At 46.5% G+C, this 17,929-nt stretch overlaps 1 protein-coding gene across 3 annotated transcripts in view; it reads left to right on the plus strand.

Moving 5' to 3' along the window:
• SLC6A17 (solute carrier family 6 member 17) overlaps positions 1 to 17,929 on the plus strand; it is a 57,852-nt gene that overhangs the window by 19,358 nt on the left and 20,565 nt on the right. For all 3 annotated transcript variants that reach the window (XR_006885973.1, XR_006885974.1, XM_046645114.1), the window contains exons 3-6: positions 2,957 to 3,114; positions 4,895 to 5,021; positions 5,773 to 5,954; positions 7,650 to 7,760. Coding sequence is in view for 1 of the 3 variants with exons in the window: in XM_046645114.1 (XP_046501070.1) it covers positions 2,957 to 3,114; positions 4,895 to 5,021; positions 5,773 to 5,954; positions 7,650 to 7,760 (578 nt within the window). In the remaining 2 variants the exon portion in view is untranslated. The remainder of the gene's footprint in view (positions 1 to 2,956; positions 3,115 to 4,894; positions 5,022 to 5,772; positions 5,955 to 7,649; positions 7,761 to 17,929) is intronic.

Here is a 17,929-nt window from a genome sequence, read left to right on the forward strand (position 1 = left end):
ATCATACAATATTTGTCTTTCTATATCTGGCTTATTCTGTTTAGCATAATACCCTCAAGGTCCATCCGTGTTGTCACAAGTGGCAAGATTTCTTCTTTTTTTACCGCTGAGTAGTATTCTGTTGTATATATATATACCACATCTTCTTTATCCATTCATCCATCGATGGAAACTTACGTTATTTCCATGTCTTAGCTACTGTAAATAATGCAGCAATGAACATGGGGGTGCATTTATCTTTTTGAATTAGTGTTTTTGTTTTCTTTGGATAAATACCCACCAGTGTAATTTCTGGATCATGTGGTAGTTCTATTGTTAATTTTTTGAGAAATCTCCGTATTGTTTTCCATAGTGGCTGCACCAATTTACATCCCCACCAACAGTGCACAAGGCTTCCCTTTTCTGCACATCCTCACCAACACTTGTTATTTCTTGTCTTTTTGTAATAGCCATTTTAACAGGTATGAGGTGGTATCTCCTTGTGGTTTTGATTTTCGTTTCCTTAACAATTAGTGATGCTGAACATCTTTTCATGTGCCTGTTGGCCATCTGTATGTCTTCTTGGGAAGAACATCTATTCAGATCCTCTATGAAATGGCCATTTTTGAAAGTAAAAAATGGTCAAATATCAGTAATTTCATATGGTTCTACCTAATATTTTCATCCTCTTTATGCAGATGATAAAACAGTGGCAGAGAGATCAAGTAACTTGCCCAAAGTCCACAGCTGGTAAATGGCATAGCCAGGATTCAAGCCCAGGAGGTCTGGCTCCAGGGTCTGGATCGTAACCCTTACTCAGTATGCATCTCAGCAGGCTGAGACCAGGGGGCTTTCAAATCCCCAGAATAACCTTGGGGTTTGCCAGAAACGAGACCCATAGTGCAGACTGAGACATAGACTATTAGAGATCTGGGTGACATTAGAGATTCTGGAATCCTTCTCCCTATAACCATGTTCTGTTAAATTTCCTGACACCCTGAACAGAGCTCCCAACCAGTCGTACTGATGACCTGAGGCTCCTGAAAGCTGCGGAAACGGAAAGGGAAATCTGGGCGTGTCCCCAAGTTGTATTTTCTAAGGTGGAAGAGGGTGTGTTTCCAAATGATTGCAACAGGGGTTGATATGAAAAAGTACCTCTGATTAACCAAAAATCCTGCTCACCCAGACCGCAGCCCCCGAGCGCTGTGGTTCGCTAGGTCTCCATGTGGTGGAGAGACCTGCGGTCAAGTCAGTGCCCTGGGGCCCAGCTGAGGTGGGCGGGCCTGAGTGGCGGGTGGCTGCTGGCCAGTCTTTGCTGCAGGATGGCTCTTTGGACAGACTTCCCTGAGGGTTTTCCCGGGTTCTTTGGAGAGAGGAGAGACGCATCCACAGAAGATTCCAACCTGTTTCTTGATACCCTGGAACCCATCTCCCCGCAACTCTTGCCCCCGTCAAGGACTTGCAGGAAAATACAAAACCAGTGGGGCTATGTCCCTTTGCTTTCCTGCAGATCACTTCTCTCCTCTTCCGTTTCCCTGAGCCCAAGACCAAGAGACAGAACTAGGATGAAAGACAGAGCCAGGAGTCCTCAGGCCCTCCTTCCTTTTAGCACCATGATGAGGCTCCTGATAGCGACGTGTTGAATTTATGTGTGTGTGTGACTGTGTGCATGTGCGTGTTTGATGAACTGGATGCTGTTGTATAAAGCTTCCCCCAGAAGACTTTCCTATTTGGCTCCATTGGACCCCAGCCCCTCCCTCAGCGTGTATGTGCTCGGCCTTGTGTGACGTGTGTGTGTGTGTGTGTACACACATGCTCTGACATTGCTCTTGTGAATCTGAGGGTCCTGCCAGCTCTCCTGGGATAGTGTCTGTGCCTTCTGGTGTCCTGATACCACCCCCCCTCCACCCCCCCCACTGCACATGCCCGGTACAGAGAGGATAACAACCGACTGTTGCCAAGTGCTGGGTCCTGTGCCCAGAAGATCCCCTGGGTTTGTTGGCAGATTGGGCACATGTTGGGGAGCATGTGGGACGTCATGTTATGGGGGCAGAGCAGTGTGGCCGGGGGTCTCTTGCTAAGCGTGGTCTGGGGGTGCTGGGTGACCATCAGGGCACTGGTGACCGGGGCTGGTCTGACACCATTTGACAGACAGGCAGGGCTGTGCTGACAGCTTTGGTAACAAGACTGGGTTGTTGGCACAGCTCTCAGCAGGAATCACTCGTCTGTGTCCAGGCATAGTTTTAATTCTCCTGCTAAATGCCCTGTTACTTGGAATCGAGATTGTGTCTGCAGTAAGGTCCAGGGAAGCAAGTTTAATTTATCATCTGGAATCTTTAGTCGGATCCATTCTATCCTTTGTGATCCTCACAGCTACGCTTTCCTGAACTGCTAATTTTTCTCCCGTTCCTCCCAATTAGCTGTAGATTAATGGCGATACTAGTCAGACCTTCTCTCCCTGGAGAGCATCCAAGCTCCGCTTCCCTGGAGCAGCCCAGTCTGCTGCATCAGCATCTGGTTCAGACACAGGGAAGGCTGTGCCCGGGGTCTGTGCCTCTGGGGGGAAGGGGCGAGTGAGCAGGGGCTCACTCCATCTGGGGCTGCTTCTCTGTGGGCAGAAGGGGGTGCAAACAGAGTCCACAGAGTGCATCATGAGGTGAGTGTGTCTGTCTGCCTATGGCTTGATATATGGATTCCTGAGAGGCAGTATGGTGTCTGTCTGTCCGTCTCTGAGTCTGCCTTGTGAGCAGGAGGCATTGACATACATTTGGATCCTCCCTTAGCATTTTGGGTCAGGGGAGTCCAGGGGAAGAAGGAGGTCACGTGTGTGACCCAGACCGTTCCTGGAGGAGCACAAGGACTGATGACAGTTCAGGATGATCAGAGATGTGGCCGAGACTGTAGGACAGGCTGCCACCCCTCCCTTACCCTGGCGCCGTGCTCTGGACACCCTCTGACGTCCCTCCCTCCTTCCCAGGTGCCTACCTGGTGCCCTACCTGGTGCTGTTGATCATCATCGGGATCCCCCTCTTCTTCCTGGAGCTGGCTGTGGGCCAGAGGATCCGCCGCGGCAGCATCGGCGTGTGGCACTACGTGTGCCCCCGCCTGGGGGGCATCGGCTTCTCCAGCTGCATAGTGAGTTGGGGGCTGGAGGTGGGCACTAATCAAGAAGCAAAGGGGCCGCTGTTGGGGACAGAGTTTACAGACCAGAGGCCTGGGCCTGGTCAAGGGCAGGGAGGGAGACCTTCAATGTGAGAATTGCTTCTAGCTGATGTCTCAGGACCACATACTTCCTAAACTGAAAGTTGGCTTCACTGCCTGAAGCAGGATTATAGTATTTGGAACTGTCGCTAAGGAGGAAAGGCTGGGACACATTCATGAGGGGGTGCCTGGGACATCTCGGCCCGAGTTCTCTGGGGACATGTGGGCCATCCCGGATACCCCTCTCTGCTACCAGCCTGTCAACTCCCCGTGAGGGAGGCCCTTCCTCTTTCCCTGGTCAAAAAGTATTTTAGTTGGGCAAGTGGGTGGTATAGGAAGAGGCAGCCCTGGCACGGGGTCTCCTGGCCATTTTACTGTGCACGTGAGCAGACTCGGAGAAGGACTCAGACAGGAGCCTGTGGCCGACCCAGGAAGGGTGAGGCTTCAGAATAGTGGAAGAAAGGGAGACCCCACTGGCCTGGATGGGGAACCCCATGAGGGCTCCAGGCTCATCCGTGGGGCCACAGATGAGACCTCGATTAGTGTCTAGGTGAGAAAACTGAGCCTCCCTTAAGGCAAAGCCCACAGGTGCCCATGCTCACACCTCGCGTAAAAAGTGGAATCTGCTTCTGGAAGGGACTGAGGATTCTGTCCAGCCTAGCGGCAGGGCCAGCCCAAACCTGCCTCAGGCAGAGACTGGGAGAGGGTCTGTGCAGCTCCAGCTCTCATGCCAGGGGTCACCTCTACACGGGTGACATGGCCAAATACAGCACACACTGCTGGTGCCGCCATGTGTATACGCATGCATGTGAGGGGGGTCCCCCTTGGACTCAAAGCACCCAGGTGAAGGAATTGGGTGTCTCTTCCCCCCTGTATCCCTGTAAGGTGTGCTGTAGGACATCAGGGCTCAGGTGAAGTGGGTGAAGCAGGGGGCCCTCAGCTCTCACTGACCAGCAGTGTCACTGAGGCATAATATCGCCAGGGCCCTGGAGCTCAAAGGGACTGCTCAGCATCCAGAGTGGACGCCGCAAATCCCTGCATGTATAAGCATTACTTTCAAAGAAACCCCGTGGACCCTTGGTCAGAATCCAGGCATTCCTATTTTAGATACAATTCTACCAAGGTTGGTTATGTTTCCAAGAAATGAGGAGTGACATCTTTCTAGAGACAAGAAATGAGAACAGCTATCTTTCTAGAGGCAGGCTGCTGACAGTACCCAAGAGACAGTAGTGTCCTGAGAGAAGGGAGGACATAGGAAACCACTAAGAAGCATCCATAAAACCTCAAAAGACGCAGCAGTCTGGGGCCATTTACTCTAGAGGAAAAGCTGAGCAGGCCTCCGTAGTCCCCAAGGGCAGCTCGGGAACTGTAATCCTGAGTCATCAGGAAATGATGGGGAAGTGCTTCAAGCATCTTAGAAGAGTTTCAAACTGGAAAGGATTAACATTGTAAGAGTTTATTGCTTAAAGGAGAGAACTTTAATATCTGAAACATTCCTTTGCGGATTCTCCGAATAGCAGATGAAGGGAGGATTAGGAGCAGGCCCTCAGCTGCCCGCCTCCTGCCCCTCCTCCTCCTCCTTCAGGCTGTGTGCTGTGTTGTGTGCAGTCAGCTGAGCGCTGGGCCTTGGGTGGGGTATGGGGCCAGGGTGGGGGGTGGTGGCGGTTGCTGTGGCCTCGTGAGCCCCTCCCCCACCTTGGATGCTCGTCCTCAGGTCTGCCTCTTCGTTGGGCTGTATTATAATGTGATCATCGGGTGGAGCATCTTCTACTTCTTCAAGTCCTTCCAGTACCCACTGCCCTGGAGTGAATGTCCTGTCATCAGGAACGGGACCATGGCAGGCAAGTGTGACCACCTGGGGACCCCAGCTAGCCCTCACTCAGGGAGGAGTCGAAGGAGCCTCAGAGGCTTAGGCACAGACGTGAGATTTCATTGACTTGCTCTGTCACCTTGGATAAGACACCTACCCTCTCTGATCCTCATTTCCCCTTCTGATGATCTCTTGCCAGCCTGTCCCACAGAGTTCTTATAGGGATTGAATTAAATAGTGAGTGTAGGTAAAACTCTGGAAGTTGTGACTTTTGTTTAGTTGTTATTAACTACCCTGTGTTACTCTAACACCATTCTATCTGGAAACAACCTTAATTTGCATGCCAGTCCTATAAAGAGCTGGGTGATTTATCCCAACTCACAGATGGGTAAACTGAGGCCCAGAAGCAACTTTCCCATGGTCACATCACTGATTTAACCGAGGGTCTGGGAAGAGAATCCAGGTCTCCAGCTCCCAGCTCAGGACCTTTCCCCCCGGAACTTGAGGCCAGCTCTGCCTAACCCCTCCTGCCTTCCATGAATGGACGTGGGCAGAGGGTGGCATCAGTGGGAATTCAGCCAGATCAGATTCAGCCCATCAGATTCAGACTCAGGAGTCCTCAGGTCTGCCAGATCCTGGCTAACTCAGAACAAACACAGCCCCTGGCTGCTACCCACACTCAGCTATCCCCTCGCCCATTGCTGCTCTGTGTGGGGGTCCAGCAGAGGAGGTGGCCCCATAGCCCCGCTACTGAGGTCCTGTGGCCTTTGCTGCTATTTCAGTGGTGGAGGCAGAGTGTGAAAAGAGCTCAGCCACTACCTACTTCTGGTACCGAGAGGCCTTGGACATCTCCAACTCCATCTCGGAGAGTGGGGGCCTCAACTGGAAGATGACCCTCTGCCTCCTTGTGGCCTGGAGCATCGTGGGCATGGCTGTCGTCAAGGGCATCCAGTCCTCAGGGAAGGTGAGTCATGAGGGGGCACTCAGAGCCACACGGGGGGCAGCAGAAAAGCCTGAAGGGCAGGGGCTGAGAACTCTGGGCCACCCCGTGCAGGGTCCTTTGAGTGGGCTTGGCCTCTGGATGGTGCAAGGTGACGACACAGGCCCTCAAGGAGGTGATGGGAGAGTCAGTGCTGCAGAGCTGGTCTCTGTGGACAGTCTATCAGGAGTGGGCTTGCAGGAAAGCCTTGCTTTGACCCCAGTCACCTCTGTGCTCAGATGACTCAGGCAGGCTCTGCAAACTTTAGAGAAGGAAAACCAGGAGCGCTGACCCAGGGACGTTTGTCTACATCCTAGCCCCTTGGGTTCCCAAGCAATAGCCCTAGAAGAGCCTGCTCTGAGCAATTTTTGGTGAAAACCAGCAGCTCACCGTGTCTACAGCTAAAGGGCTCTTTGAGCAGCTGGGTGCTGTGAGTGAAGGGGCCTTGGAGGCCTCTGTGGGCGGCTCCACACCCATCTCTGAGCGTGCAGACCAGCCAGGCCCCACACACCTTCTCCCAGCACTTCAAGTCCCCTTCAGGTAAGGGCCCTTTCTTCTTTGTCACCTGTCAGTATTCCTGGACTGCCAGGGCTGGAAAGGACGTTAGAGGTCCCGTAGTTCAATCTGCTCATTTCACAGATGGGAAAACTGAGGCCCAGAGAGGGGAAAGCCCCTTGCCTGAGATCATGCAGTCAGTCAGTCCCAGGGCTGGAACTGGAACCCTGCTGTCTGCTGAGACCCCAGTTTCTTTACTGGACTTTGTGAGCAAGGAAGCTAAAAGCTGGAAATGGAGAGTGGTCTCAGCCGCCGCCTCTTCCCTCTCCAAGGCCAGAATGGTAGCTGGCACTCCGTGGCACTTATCAGGTGCTGCCCGTGTGTGAATGCATTTGGTCCACAACAACCTTCAGTGAGGAACTGTTGTACCCGTTTTATAGATGAGGCAATGGAGGCATGCTGAGGTTAGGTAAACAGCCCGAGGTCACATGGCTGGTAAATGGTAGAGCCAGGATCGGATCTCAGGTGGTCTAGCTCCAGACATGCATGCTCTTAACCTTCACGCCATTCTGCCCACACAGCCTTCTCGATTTGTTTCAGGGCAGCACACATTTTGTGAGCACCTCCTTTGTGTGAGGCTCTGTGCCAGGCTCGTGGGGATATATAGAATGTGCGAGAAACACATGTGCTAGAAAGTAGCACAGGATTTATAAGCACAAGAGGCAGGGCCTTCTTCTGATGTTTTTGCTTGAGAGCCGTGTCTGTGACTTCCTGGATGCCTTCTGTCAAAGGAGCTCTAAGGACAGGGGAGTTCTGAGGGGGTCCACGGGAGTCGGGGACAGAAAAGCAGGCATGAGACATGGAAAAATGAGGAGGGGAGAGCAAAGGGTTCCCGCCCCCTTGGCAGTTCTTGGGGTGGGGAGGCCACAGACCCAGCCCCGCCAACCCTTGAAAGGAGGAAACAAGCCCCAGGCACAGCCATGCTGACTCCAGCTTGTCTGCGCTCCTGTTTCTGTCTTGGCTCATTGCCAGACGTGTGGTGGGTTTGGCCCTATGCCCATGGGTTCCGGGGCTCTGCTTTCTGCTGCCATCAGAGGAGGCTCCTGTGCCCCAGCTGTGCGCAGGGAGGGGGAACCAGCTGCAGGAGGGGCTCTGCCCCACGGTGGGTCCCTGTTCTCTCTGCAGGTGATGTATTTCAGCTCCCTCTTCCCCTACGTGGTGCTGGCCTGCTTCCTGGTCCGGGGGCTGCTGCTGCGAGGAGCCATCGATGGCATCCTACACATGTTCACTCCCAAGGTAAGGGTCTGGGGCTCCTGCAGCTGGGGGACACCAACAGCTCCACTGAGCCTGGTCTGCTTCGTGCAATTTAACACTCACTGAGGAACTGCTGTGTGTCAGGCCTGGTGTCAGGCCCTGGAGGGAGGCCCCAGGGAAGGGAGCCCTGCCCTCAAGGTTCCAAGGAGAGGGAAGTCACATCAATTTGGGTGAAATCAAAAGAATCCTCAGGAGATAACCTCTGAAACGAGTTTAGGGAGCAGGTAGAAGTTCAGTGGGTGGCAGGAGGACATTGCCATCAAAGGGAACCCAAGGGAATGGAAAAGCACAGGGTGAGCTGGAGGCAATGGGGCAAGTCGGGTTTGGGGGTGGCATGGGGGCAGAGAGGAGGGGGTTTCGTTGAATGGATTTGTGACAGCAGGAACCAAGAAGAGGCCTAAAGGGAGAAAGCTCCCCGGGACCCAGCTTGTACCCAAATTAGGGGAACGAGGTCACTACTGTATTAAAGATAGTAGACCCCATGGGTAGTGACTTTACCTTCCCGAATCCACCCATATCTCCTCTCATGCAGTCCTCCCTGTGGCCAGTGGGGGCCGGGCAGGACCACTGTGCAGTTTGACAAGGGGCAGCGGGGCACAGGCTCCTGAAGGATACACCCAGGTTCCTACCAGGGGTCTTCGCCCACCTTGTGGCCCTGCCTCTCTGTTTCCGCTCAGACCACTGGGCACAGCTGGCATGAGCCAGTCCACTGAGAAAGAAGAAAATTTCTAATGCAGGTTGGGATTCCCTTCAAGGTGCCCCAAGCAGTGTACGTTAGTAACCCCAGCTGGGCAGGCTGAAGCCCACCTCCACGTGCCAGCTGATCACTGAGCCACCAGCAGGGGCCTGGTGAGATTCCAGTCTGTGGGCATGGGTCAGAACTCCGCCCGCTGAGGCCTGCGACCTCGGCCCTGAGTAGTGCCATCTTGTGCGTGTACGCACACACTCACACCTACAGAGGAAGTTCATACAGATGACACAGGGAGGAGAGTCCAGAGCTAGTAGGGCTTGAAATCCCCATTTCCTCCTGACTCCTCTGCTCTGCAGCTGTGAGCAGCTCCTGGTGTTCCGGGGTAGCAATGGGCAAGACACACACCACTCCACCTCCCCCAGATGAGGCATAAATCAGCCCTGGGTTTTCTTGGATAAAAGGTCTGAGGTTTCTACGTGAGCAATCGCGGAGGTCCACTTCATGAAACGCTTAGTGAATCTCCTGAGGCACGAGTGTGACTCCCGAGCCATGTGCCTGGCGTGGGGTGGTTGTGAACATGAGATGTCTGACAAAGAAGAAAGAAATGCAAACCTGGTTTCTTTGGGGGAAAACGGCTGTGAGAAGAAAGCCATCTGTTTTTATGAATTACTTCAGCTGTATTTCTAGAATCATGATCAGTCTGATGCAGTCACTGAGTCTTTCAGTTAGACTTTACTGAACTTTATGAGGAAATTATATACTCTGGAGATGCGCATAAAAGTGGAGATTCACGCAGGTCTCCAGATGGGCCCCTTGGTGGTGGTAAGAGAGCCTGGATTGTAACTCCGGAAGCAAGTGGAACTGATCCACGAGATTGGCTCCCAGTCCCAGCAGGCACAACACTGCTCTGCATTTGATTCAGACACTCTTTAAAACGTCTTTTCAACTATGAAATATCTCAGGCATAGAAACACGCATATATAATAATACAGTAAACATTCCTTTTTTTTTTGTTGTGGTAACATTGGTTTATAACATTATATAAATTTCAGATGTACGTCATTATATTTCGATTTCTGTGTAGATTACATCATGTTCACCACCCAAAGTCTAATTACAATCCACCACCACACACATGTGCCTAATCACCGCTTTCGCTCTCCTCTCTCCCTCCTTCCCCTCGGGTAACCACCAATCTAATCTCTGTCTCTATGTGATTGTTTGTTGTTTTTATCTTCTACTTATGAGTGAGATCATATGGTATTTGACTTTCTCCCTCTGACTGATTTCGCTTAGCATAATACCCTCAAGGTCCATCTATGTTGTCACAAATGGCTGGATTTCATCATTTCTTATGGATTGCATCGCTTCTTTTGGCTGAGTAGTATTCCATTGTGTATATATACCACATCTTCTTTATCCATCCGTCCCTTGATGGGTACCTAGGTTGCTTCCAAGTCTTGGCAATTGTGAATAATGCTGCATTGAACATAGGGGTGCATGTATCTTTATGCATTTGTGTTTTCATGTTCTTTGGATAAATGCCCAGCAGTGCAATAGCTGGATTGTATGGTAGTTCCGTTCTTAATTTTTTTAGGAATGTCCATACTGTTTTCCGTAGTGGCTGCACCAGTTTGCACTCCCACCAGCAGCGTATGAAGGTTCCCTTCTCTCCACATCCTTTCCAACACTTATTATTTCCTGTCTTGTTAATTGCAGCCATTCTGATGGGAGTGAGATGATATCTCATTGTAGTTTTGATTTGCATTTCTTTGATAGCTAATGATATTGAACATCTTTTCATGTACCCGTTGGCCATCTACATATCTTCTTTGGAGAAATGTCTGTTCAGATCTTTTTCCCATTTTTTAATTGAGTTGTTAGTTTTTTTGTTGTTGAGATGTATGAGTTCTTTATGTATTTTGGATATTAACCCCCTTATCAGATATATGGTTTGCAAATATCTTCTCCAATTTGTTAGTTTTTTTTCATGTGTTGATGGCTTCCTTTACTGTGCGGAAGGTTTTTAGTTAGATGTAGTCCCATTTTGTTTATTTTTCTCTATTGTTTCCCTTGCCCGATCAGACATGGTACTTGAAAATATGCTGCTAAGAACAATGTCGAAGAGTGTACTGCCTATGTTTTCTTCTAGAAGTTTCACGGTTTCAGGGCTTCCATTCAAGTCTTTAATCCATTTTGAGTTAATTTTTGTGTATGGTGTAGGATAGTGATCTACTTTCACTCTTTTGCATGTGGCTGTCCAGTTTTCCCAACACCATTTATTGAAGAGACTTTACTTTCTCCATTGTGTGTTCTTGGCTACCTTGTCAAAAATTAGCTGTCCATAGATGTGTGGGTTTATTTCTGGGCTCTCAATTCTGTTCCCTTGCTCTGTGTGTCTGTTTTTGTACCAGTACCATGCTGTTTTGATTACTATAGCTTTGTAGTATATTTTGAAATCAGGGAGTGTGATATGTCCAGCTTGGTTCTTTTGTCTCAGAATTCCTTTGGGTATTTGGGGTCTTTTTTTTGTTCCATATAAATTTTACAATTCTTTGTTTTATTTCTGTGGAAAATGTCATTGGAATTTTGATATGGATTGCATTGAATCTATAGATTGCTTTAGGTAGTATGGACATTTTAATGATGTTAATTCTTCTGATCCAAGAGCATGGAATATCTTTCCATTTTTTTGTGTCTTCTTCAGATTCTTTCTACAGAAACTGTTTTATAGTTTTCAGTGTATAGATCTTTCACCTCTTTGGTTAAGTTTATTCTTAGGTATTTTTTTCTTTTTTGTTGCATTAGTAAATGGAATTGTACTCTTAATTTCTCTTTCTGCTACTTCCTTGTTATTGTATAGAAATGCAACTTACTTTTGTATGTTGATTTTGTATCCTGCAACTTTACTGTATTCATTTATTATTTCTAAAAGTTTTTTGGTGGATTCTTTAGAGTTTTCTACATAGAAAATCATGTTATCTGCAAATAGTGACAGTTTCACTTCTTCCCGGATCCCTTTTATTTCTTTTTCTTGACTGATTACTCTGGCTAGGACTTCCAATGCTATGTTAAACAAGAGTGGTGGAAGTGGGCATCTTAGTCTGGTTCCTGTTCTTAAAGGGATAGCTTTCAGTTTTTCTCCATTGAGAATGATATTAGCTGTGGGTTTGTCATATATGGCCTTTATTATGGTGAGGTATTTTCCTTCTATACCTGTTTTATTCAGAGTTTTTATCATAAACGGATGCCTTATGTTGGTAAATGCTTTCTCTGGTCTGTTGAGATGATTATGTGATTTTTATTCTTCATTTTGTTAATGTGATATGTCACATTGATTGATTTGCTCATGTTGAACATCCCTGCATCCCTGGGATAAATCCCACTTGACCATGGTGTATGATTTTTTTTAATGTATTATTGTATTCGATTTGCGAGTATTTGGTTGAGGATTATTGCATCAATGTTCATCAGTGGTATTGGGCTGTAATTTTCTTTTTTTGTGCTGTACTTGTCTAGTTTTGGTATCAGGAGACCTTTGGCTTTGTAGAATGAGTAAGGAAGCCTCCCCTCCTCTTCAGTTTTTTGGAACAGTTTGAGAAGGATAGTATTAAGTCTCCTTTGAATGTTTGGTAGAATTCACCAGGGAAGCCATCTGGTCCTGGACTTTTATTTTATTTATTTATTTTTTTTGAGGAAGATTAGCCCTGAGCTAACTACTGCCAATCCTCCTCTTTTTTTTGCTGAGGAAGACTGGCCCCGAGCTAACATCCATGCCCATCTTCCTCTACTTTATACGTGGGATGCCTACAACAGCATGGCTTTTGCTAAGCAGTGCCATGTCTGCACCCAGGATCCAAACCGGCAAATCCCAGTCCGCCAAGAAGTGGAATGTACACACTTAACTGCTGCACCACTGGGCAAGCCCGTGGACTTTTATTTTTTGGGAGGTTTTTGATTATTGTTTCAATCTCCTTACTGGTGATTGGTCTATTCAAATTCTCTATTTCTTCTTGATTCAGTTTTGGAAGGTTGTATCATTCTAAGAATTTATCCATTTCTTCTAGATTATCCAATTTGTTGGCATATAGCTTTTCATAGCATTTTATTATAATGTTTTGTATTTCTGACATGTCCATTGTAATTTCTCCTCTTTCATTTCTGATTTTATTTATTGAAGCCCTCTCTCTTTTTTTCTTGGTGAGTCTTGCTAAAGGTTTGTCAATTTTGTTTATCTTTTCAAAGAGCCAGCTCTTGGTTTTATTGGTTTTTTTCAGTGTCTGTTTCATTTATTTCTGCTCTGATTTTTATTATCTTCTTCCTTCTACTGATTTTGGGCTTTGTTTGTTCTTCTTTTTCCAGTTCCTTTAGGTGCACCATCAGAGTGTTTATTTGTGATTTTTCTTGTTTGCTGAAGTAGGCCTGTATTGCTATGAGAAGTTTATAGAACAACTTTTAGAACTGCTTTTACTGTATCCCATAAATTTTGGCATGTTGTATTTTCTTTTTCATTTGTCTCCAGGTATTTTTTGATTTCTCCTTTGATTTGTTCAATCATTGTTCAATAGCATTTTGTTTAATCTCCACCTATTTGTAGCTTTTCTGATTTTCTTCCTGTAGTTGATTTCTAGTCTCTTACTGCTATGGTCAGAAAAGATGCTTGGTATTATTTCAATCTTCTTAAATGTATTGAAACTAGTTTTGTGGCCTAATATGTGATCAGTCCTGGAGAATGTTCCATGGGCATTTGAAAAGAATGTGTATTCTGTGGTTTTTGGATGGAATATTCTGTATATATCTACTAAGTCCATCTGGTCTAATGTGTCATTTAAGGTCAATGTTTCCTTATTGATCTTCTGTTTGGATGATCTATCCATTGGTGTAAGTGGAGTGTTAAAGTCCCCTATTACTATTGTGTTACTGTCTATTTCTCCTTTTATGCCTGTTAATAATTACTTTATATATTTAGGTGCTCCTATATTGGGTGCCTAGATATATACAAGTTAAATCCTCTGTTGGATTGTTCCCTTTATCATTATGTAGTGCCCTGCTTTTCTCTTGTTACAGTTTTTGTTTTAAAGTCTATTTTGTCTGATATAAGTATTGCTACCCCAGCTTTCTTTTCATTGCCATTTTCATGGAGTATCTTTTTCTATCACTTTACTTTCAGTTTGTGAGTGTCTTTGAGTCTGAAGTGTGTCTCTTGTATGCAGCATATATATGGGTCTCGTTTTTTTTAATCCAATTAGCCACCCTATGTCTTTTGATTGGAGCATTTAGTCCACTGACATTCAAAGTAGCTATTAATAAGTATGTACTTATTGTCATTTTGTTACTTTTTTTCCGGGTGTTTTAGTAGTTCTCTGTTCCTTTCTTCTTCTCTTCCTCTCTTCTCTTGTGGTTTGATGGCTTTCTTTAGTGTTATGTTTGGCTTCCTCTCTCTTAATTTTTTGTGTATTTATTATAGGTTTCTGGTTTGCGATTACCATGAAGTTCATATATAATAACCTACATATATAGCAATCTATATTAAGTTGATGGTCTCTTTAGTTTGACCTCTTTCTAAAAGCTCTAGTCTTTTACTCTCCTCCTCCCACATTTTATGTTTTTGATATCATATCTAACCTTTTGTGTGTGTGTGTGTGTCTGTTACCCTCTTATCATGGAAATAGGTAATTTTAGTACTTTTGCCTTTTGACCTTCATATTATCTTCATAGGTGGTTGATCTGCTACCTTTATTGTATTTTTGCCTTTACCAGTGATTTTATTACTTTTTTTTGGTCATAATTTTCTTATTCCTGCTTATGGTCTTCTCTTTCCCACTTAAATAACTCCCTTTAGTATTTCTTGTAAGACTGGTTTCTTGGTGATAAACTCCTTTAATTTTTGTTTGTCTGGGAATCTCTTTATCTCGCCTTCCATTCTGAATGATAACCTTGCCAGGTAGAGTATTCTTGGCTGTAGGTTTTTTCCTTTCAGCAGTCTAAATATATTGTGTCACTCCCTTCTAGCCTGTAAGGTTTCTGCTGAGAAGTCAGCTGATAGCCTTATGGGGTTTCCTTTGCATGTAACTTGTTGCCTTTCTATTGCAGCTTTTAGAATTCTCTCTTTATCTTTAATTCTTGATATTTTAATTATAATGTATCTTGGTGTGGGCCTCTTTTGGTTTATCTTGTTTGGTGCTCTCTATGCTTCCTGTACCTAGATGTCTGTTTCCTTCCTTAGGTTAGGAAAGTTTTCAGCTATTATTTCTTCAAATAGGTTTCCTGGCCCTTTGTCTCTCTCTTCTCCTTCTGGGACACCTATAATATGAATGTGAGTGTGCTTGATGGTGTCCCAGAGGTCCCTTAGACTGTTCTTGTCCTTTTTAATTCTTTTTTCTTTTATCTGTTGAGCTTGGGTGATTTCCTCTAGTCTTTCATCCAGCTCACTGATCTGTTCTTCTGTGTCATCTACTCTGCATTTGAGTCTCTCCAGTGAATTTTTCATTTCCAGTACTGTATTCTTCATTTCTGATTGGTTCTTGTCTATATTTTCCAGTTCTTTGTTGAAGATCTCACTGAGTTCATCTATTCTTCTCCCAAGATCCGTGAGCATCCTTATGACTTTTTGTTTGAACTCTTTGTCAGGTAGATTGTTTATTTCTCTTTCATTTAGTTCTTTTTCTGGAGTTTTGTCTTTTTCCCTTACTTGGAATGTATTCCTTTGCCTCCTCATTTTGTCTCTTTCTCTGTGTTTATATCTATGTATTAGGTAGATCAGCTACATCTCCTGATCTTGGAAAGTTGGACTTATGTAAGAGATGCTTTATGAGGCCCAGCAGTATGCTTCCCTCTTGTCACTAGTTCCAAATGTTCCAGGAGTGTCCTCTGTGTGGGCTATGTGTGTCCTTCTCTTGTGGCAGTGTTGCTCTTGCTGCAGGTGCCCAGGGAGGCGAGGCTGTCCCTCTGGCCAGCTGGTTGTAATGCTCAGCTGCATGTGGCTGCTATGGACCCTTCAGTCACTTTATCAGGCATGGGGATTTCCAGTACAGTTTGCTGCAAGATCTAATAGCACATCCCTGTTGCAGTTTTTCTGTGAGTAGCCCCCCAGCGTGGCTGGCTGCTAGGCTCAAGGGCTTACAATTGCTGTGGGCCTTCAAGCCTGCAAGGCTCTTTTCAGCTCTCTCAGGATTGCAGTTGAGTGGGGCTGACTTGAGGCATGGGAGCACCCAATTGTTTCAGGCTTTGGAAAGTGGGGCCAATCCCCTATGGGGCTGTTTGAGGAGGACAAGTCTTCTTCAGCTGACAAGCCCTACTGGCCACAGGGCCACACACACTGTCAACACAGTCCTGCCCTGTGTGCAAGCTCCAACTCCCTGAAGCAGACCCAGTTGCCCCATTGCAGAGGCCCCACACAGTCTCCCAATGCCACACACACTCTACCCACTCCTCACATATGCCATGCTCCTCAGAGGCAGACCCACTTGCCTGCCTGCAGAGGATCAGGCACCCAGCCTATGTAGGCCCACAAGTTGCATGAGGGCTTGCTGTTGGATAGGGCCAGTCCCTAGGGTGGGCTGCCTACTCCGGCTGAGCTGAATTAAGTCAGTGCTTTAGTGGGTGTGGCAGACCCTGGGCTAACAGGCCAGTGGAAGAACTCCAGTGGCATCTGCCAGCAGCTGTGTCAGCATGTCTGTACTAGGTCACAATAATGGCTGCCATCATTGTTTCAATCCCTGGGGAGGTGGTCTCAGCCTGGGGAGGTCTCACCTCTCACCAAGGTGCACCCACAGTCTATCAGTTGAGTCTCTTTCCACTAAAGGACCATGCACTTTTCTTTCTGGTGATTTTAGGTTGCTTTCTGAAATGGATGAATTTGTGTATGTGCCCTTTAAAAGCTGGCTTTTATCCTCTTATGTCCAATAGCTTTTCTGGGGGTATTCCCCATTGTTGTTAGTAGCCAACAAAGCCGGATATTATGCCACTCGTCTCAGGTGTGCTGAGTCCAAAAGATGCGTATAGTGGTAACCCTCCCTCACTCAGGTTCCCTGCTCCTCCAGGGAAGGCTGCGTACCTTAGGATTGCTCCTGGCCAGCCATGAAGCACCACGGCTTGTGAAGGTGGCTTTTTTTCTCTCCAGAAAGGAATTTCTGCCTCTTCCACCTCAGTCAGCACTGTCCCTTGTTGTTGGAGTTCTTTCTACCCAGTTTTAAGTTCTCTCTCAGGAGCAATTGTTCCAAGTGTAGTTGTAAATTGGTTGTGTCCTTGGGAGGAGGTGAGTTTAGAGTCTGCCTACACCACCTTCTTGACTGAACTATAGTAAACATTCTTGAGAAACAAAATATTACAGACGCCATAAAAGTGCCTGTATAGCCTGCCCTGATCCCTTCCTCCCCAAGGATAACCACTATCCTGAATTTTGGATTTATCCTGCTAATACATTTTTAAAAACTTGTATATATATGTGTATCTGTCAACAACATCTAGCATTTGTGCATACTTTTAAACTTTACATAAATGTCGTCATGTTATATGCAACCTTCTGCACCTTGCTTTTAATTTTGCTCAACACTGTTTTTTGAGGTTTATCTATAATGATATATGTAGCTCTAGCACATCCGTTTTCACTGCTGTGTACTATTCCGTAGTAGTACTAAACTAATATTTATTAATTTTCTAGTTGATGATCATTTAAATTGTTTCCAGTTTTCACCGTTGCTAATAGTACAAAAGTAAACATTATTACACAGGTTTTCATGGGCACAAGTTTCTCTAGTGTATATATGTGTAGGAGTGGAATTACTGTCTGAAAGGGTATGCGTATCTTCAGTTTTACTAGATTTTGGTGTAATTGCTCTCCAAGCTGGTTGCATCTATTAACACTCCCACCAGTTGTATATGAGAGTCTCTGTTGTTCACATTTGTTAGACTGCAACATTTGCCAGTCAGATGGATGCAATATGGGTGATGTGTACTTTGAACAATGGAGGGGGGGTGCTCCTTTCTAAAACCGTTTCCTTGATGTTCAGGAAACAGTGTGATTACATTTTAGAATTTTCAGTGGTCAGACCCTTCATGAGGTGAACATTAAAGAAATCAATCCAGAAGGCCCCAGAGGAGCCAGGTCACCAAAACCCAGCAGATGTGGCCCCTGACCCATCCAGCTCTTGTGACTTGCCATCTGGATAGAGCCTGTGAGGCTCATCTTGAGACCTTATCCACTGAGCAATTCTATGGGGCAGCTCCTGCCCTTGACCCCGGAGGGATGTGTTGAGCAGGGAAGGGGAGGCCAAACTCCTCCATCAAGGATCCCCTTCACAGCCTGTGCCACTGTCTCTTTGAGGCATGTAAGGCTAATAGAGATGGTCGAGGTGAGGTGGCTGTTTACAAATCTCTCCAAGTCATCTGCAACAAGGGTGGACCCACTCCCCGAAACAATCATCTGACAGTCCACACATGGCAGACTACTGTTGCAGAG

Source organism: Equus quagga, chromosome 18, assembly GCF_021613505.1.
Source record: "Equus quagga isolate Etosha38 chromosome 18, UCLA_HA_Equagga_1.0, whole genome shotgun sequence".
NCBI lineage: Eukaryota > Metazoa > Chordata > Mammalia > Perissodactyla > Equidae > Equus > Equus quagga.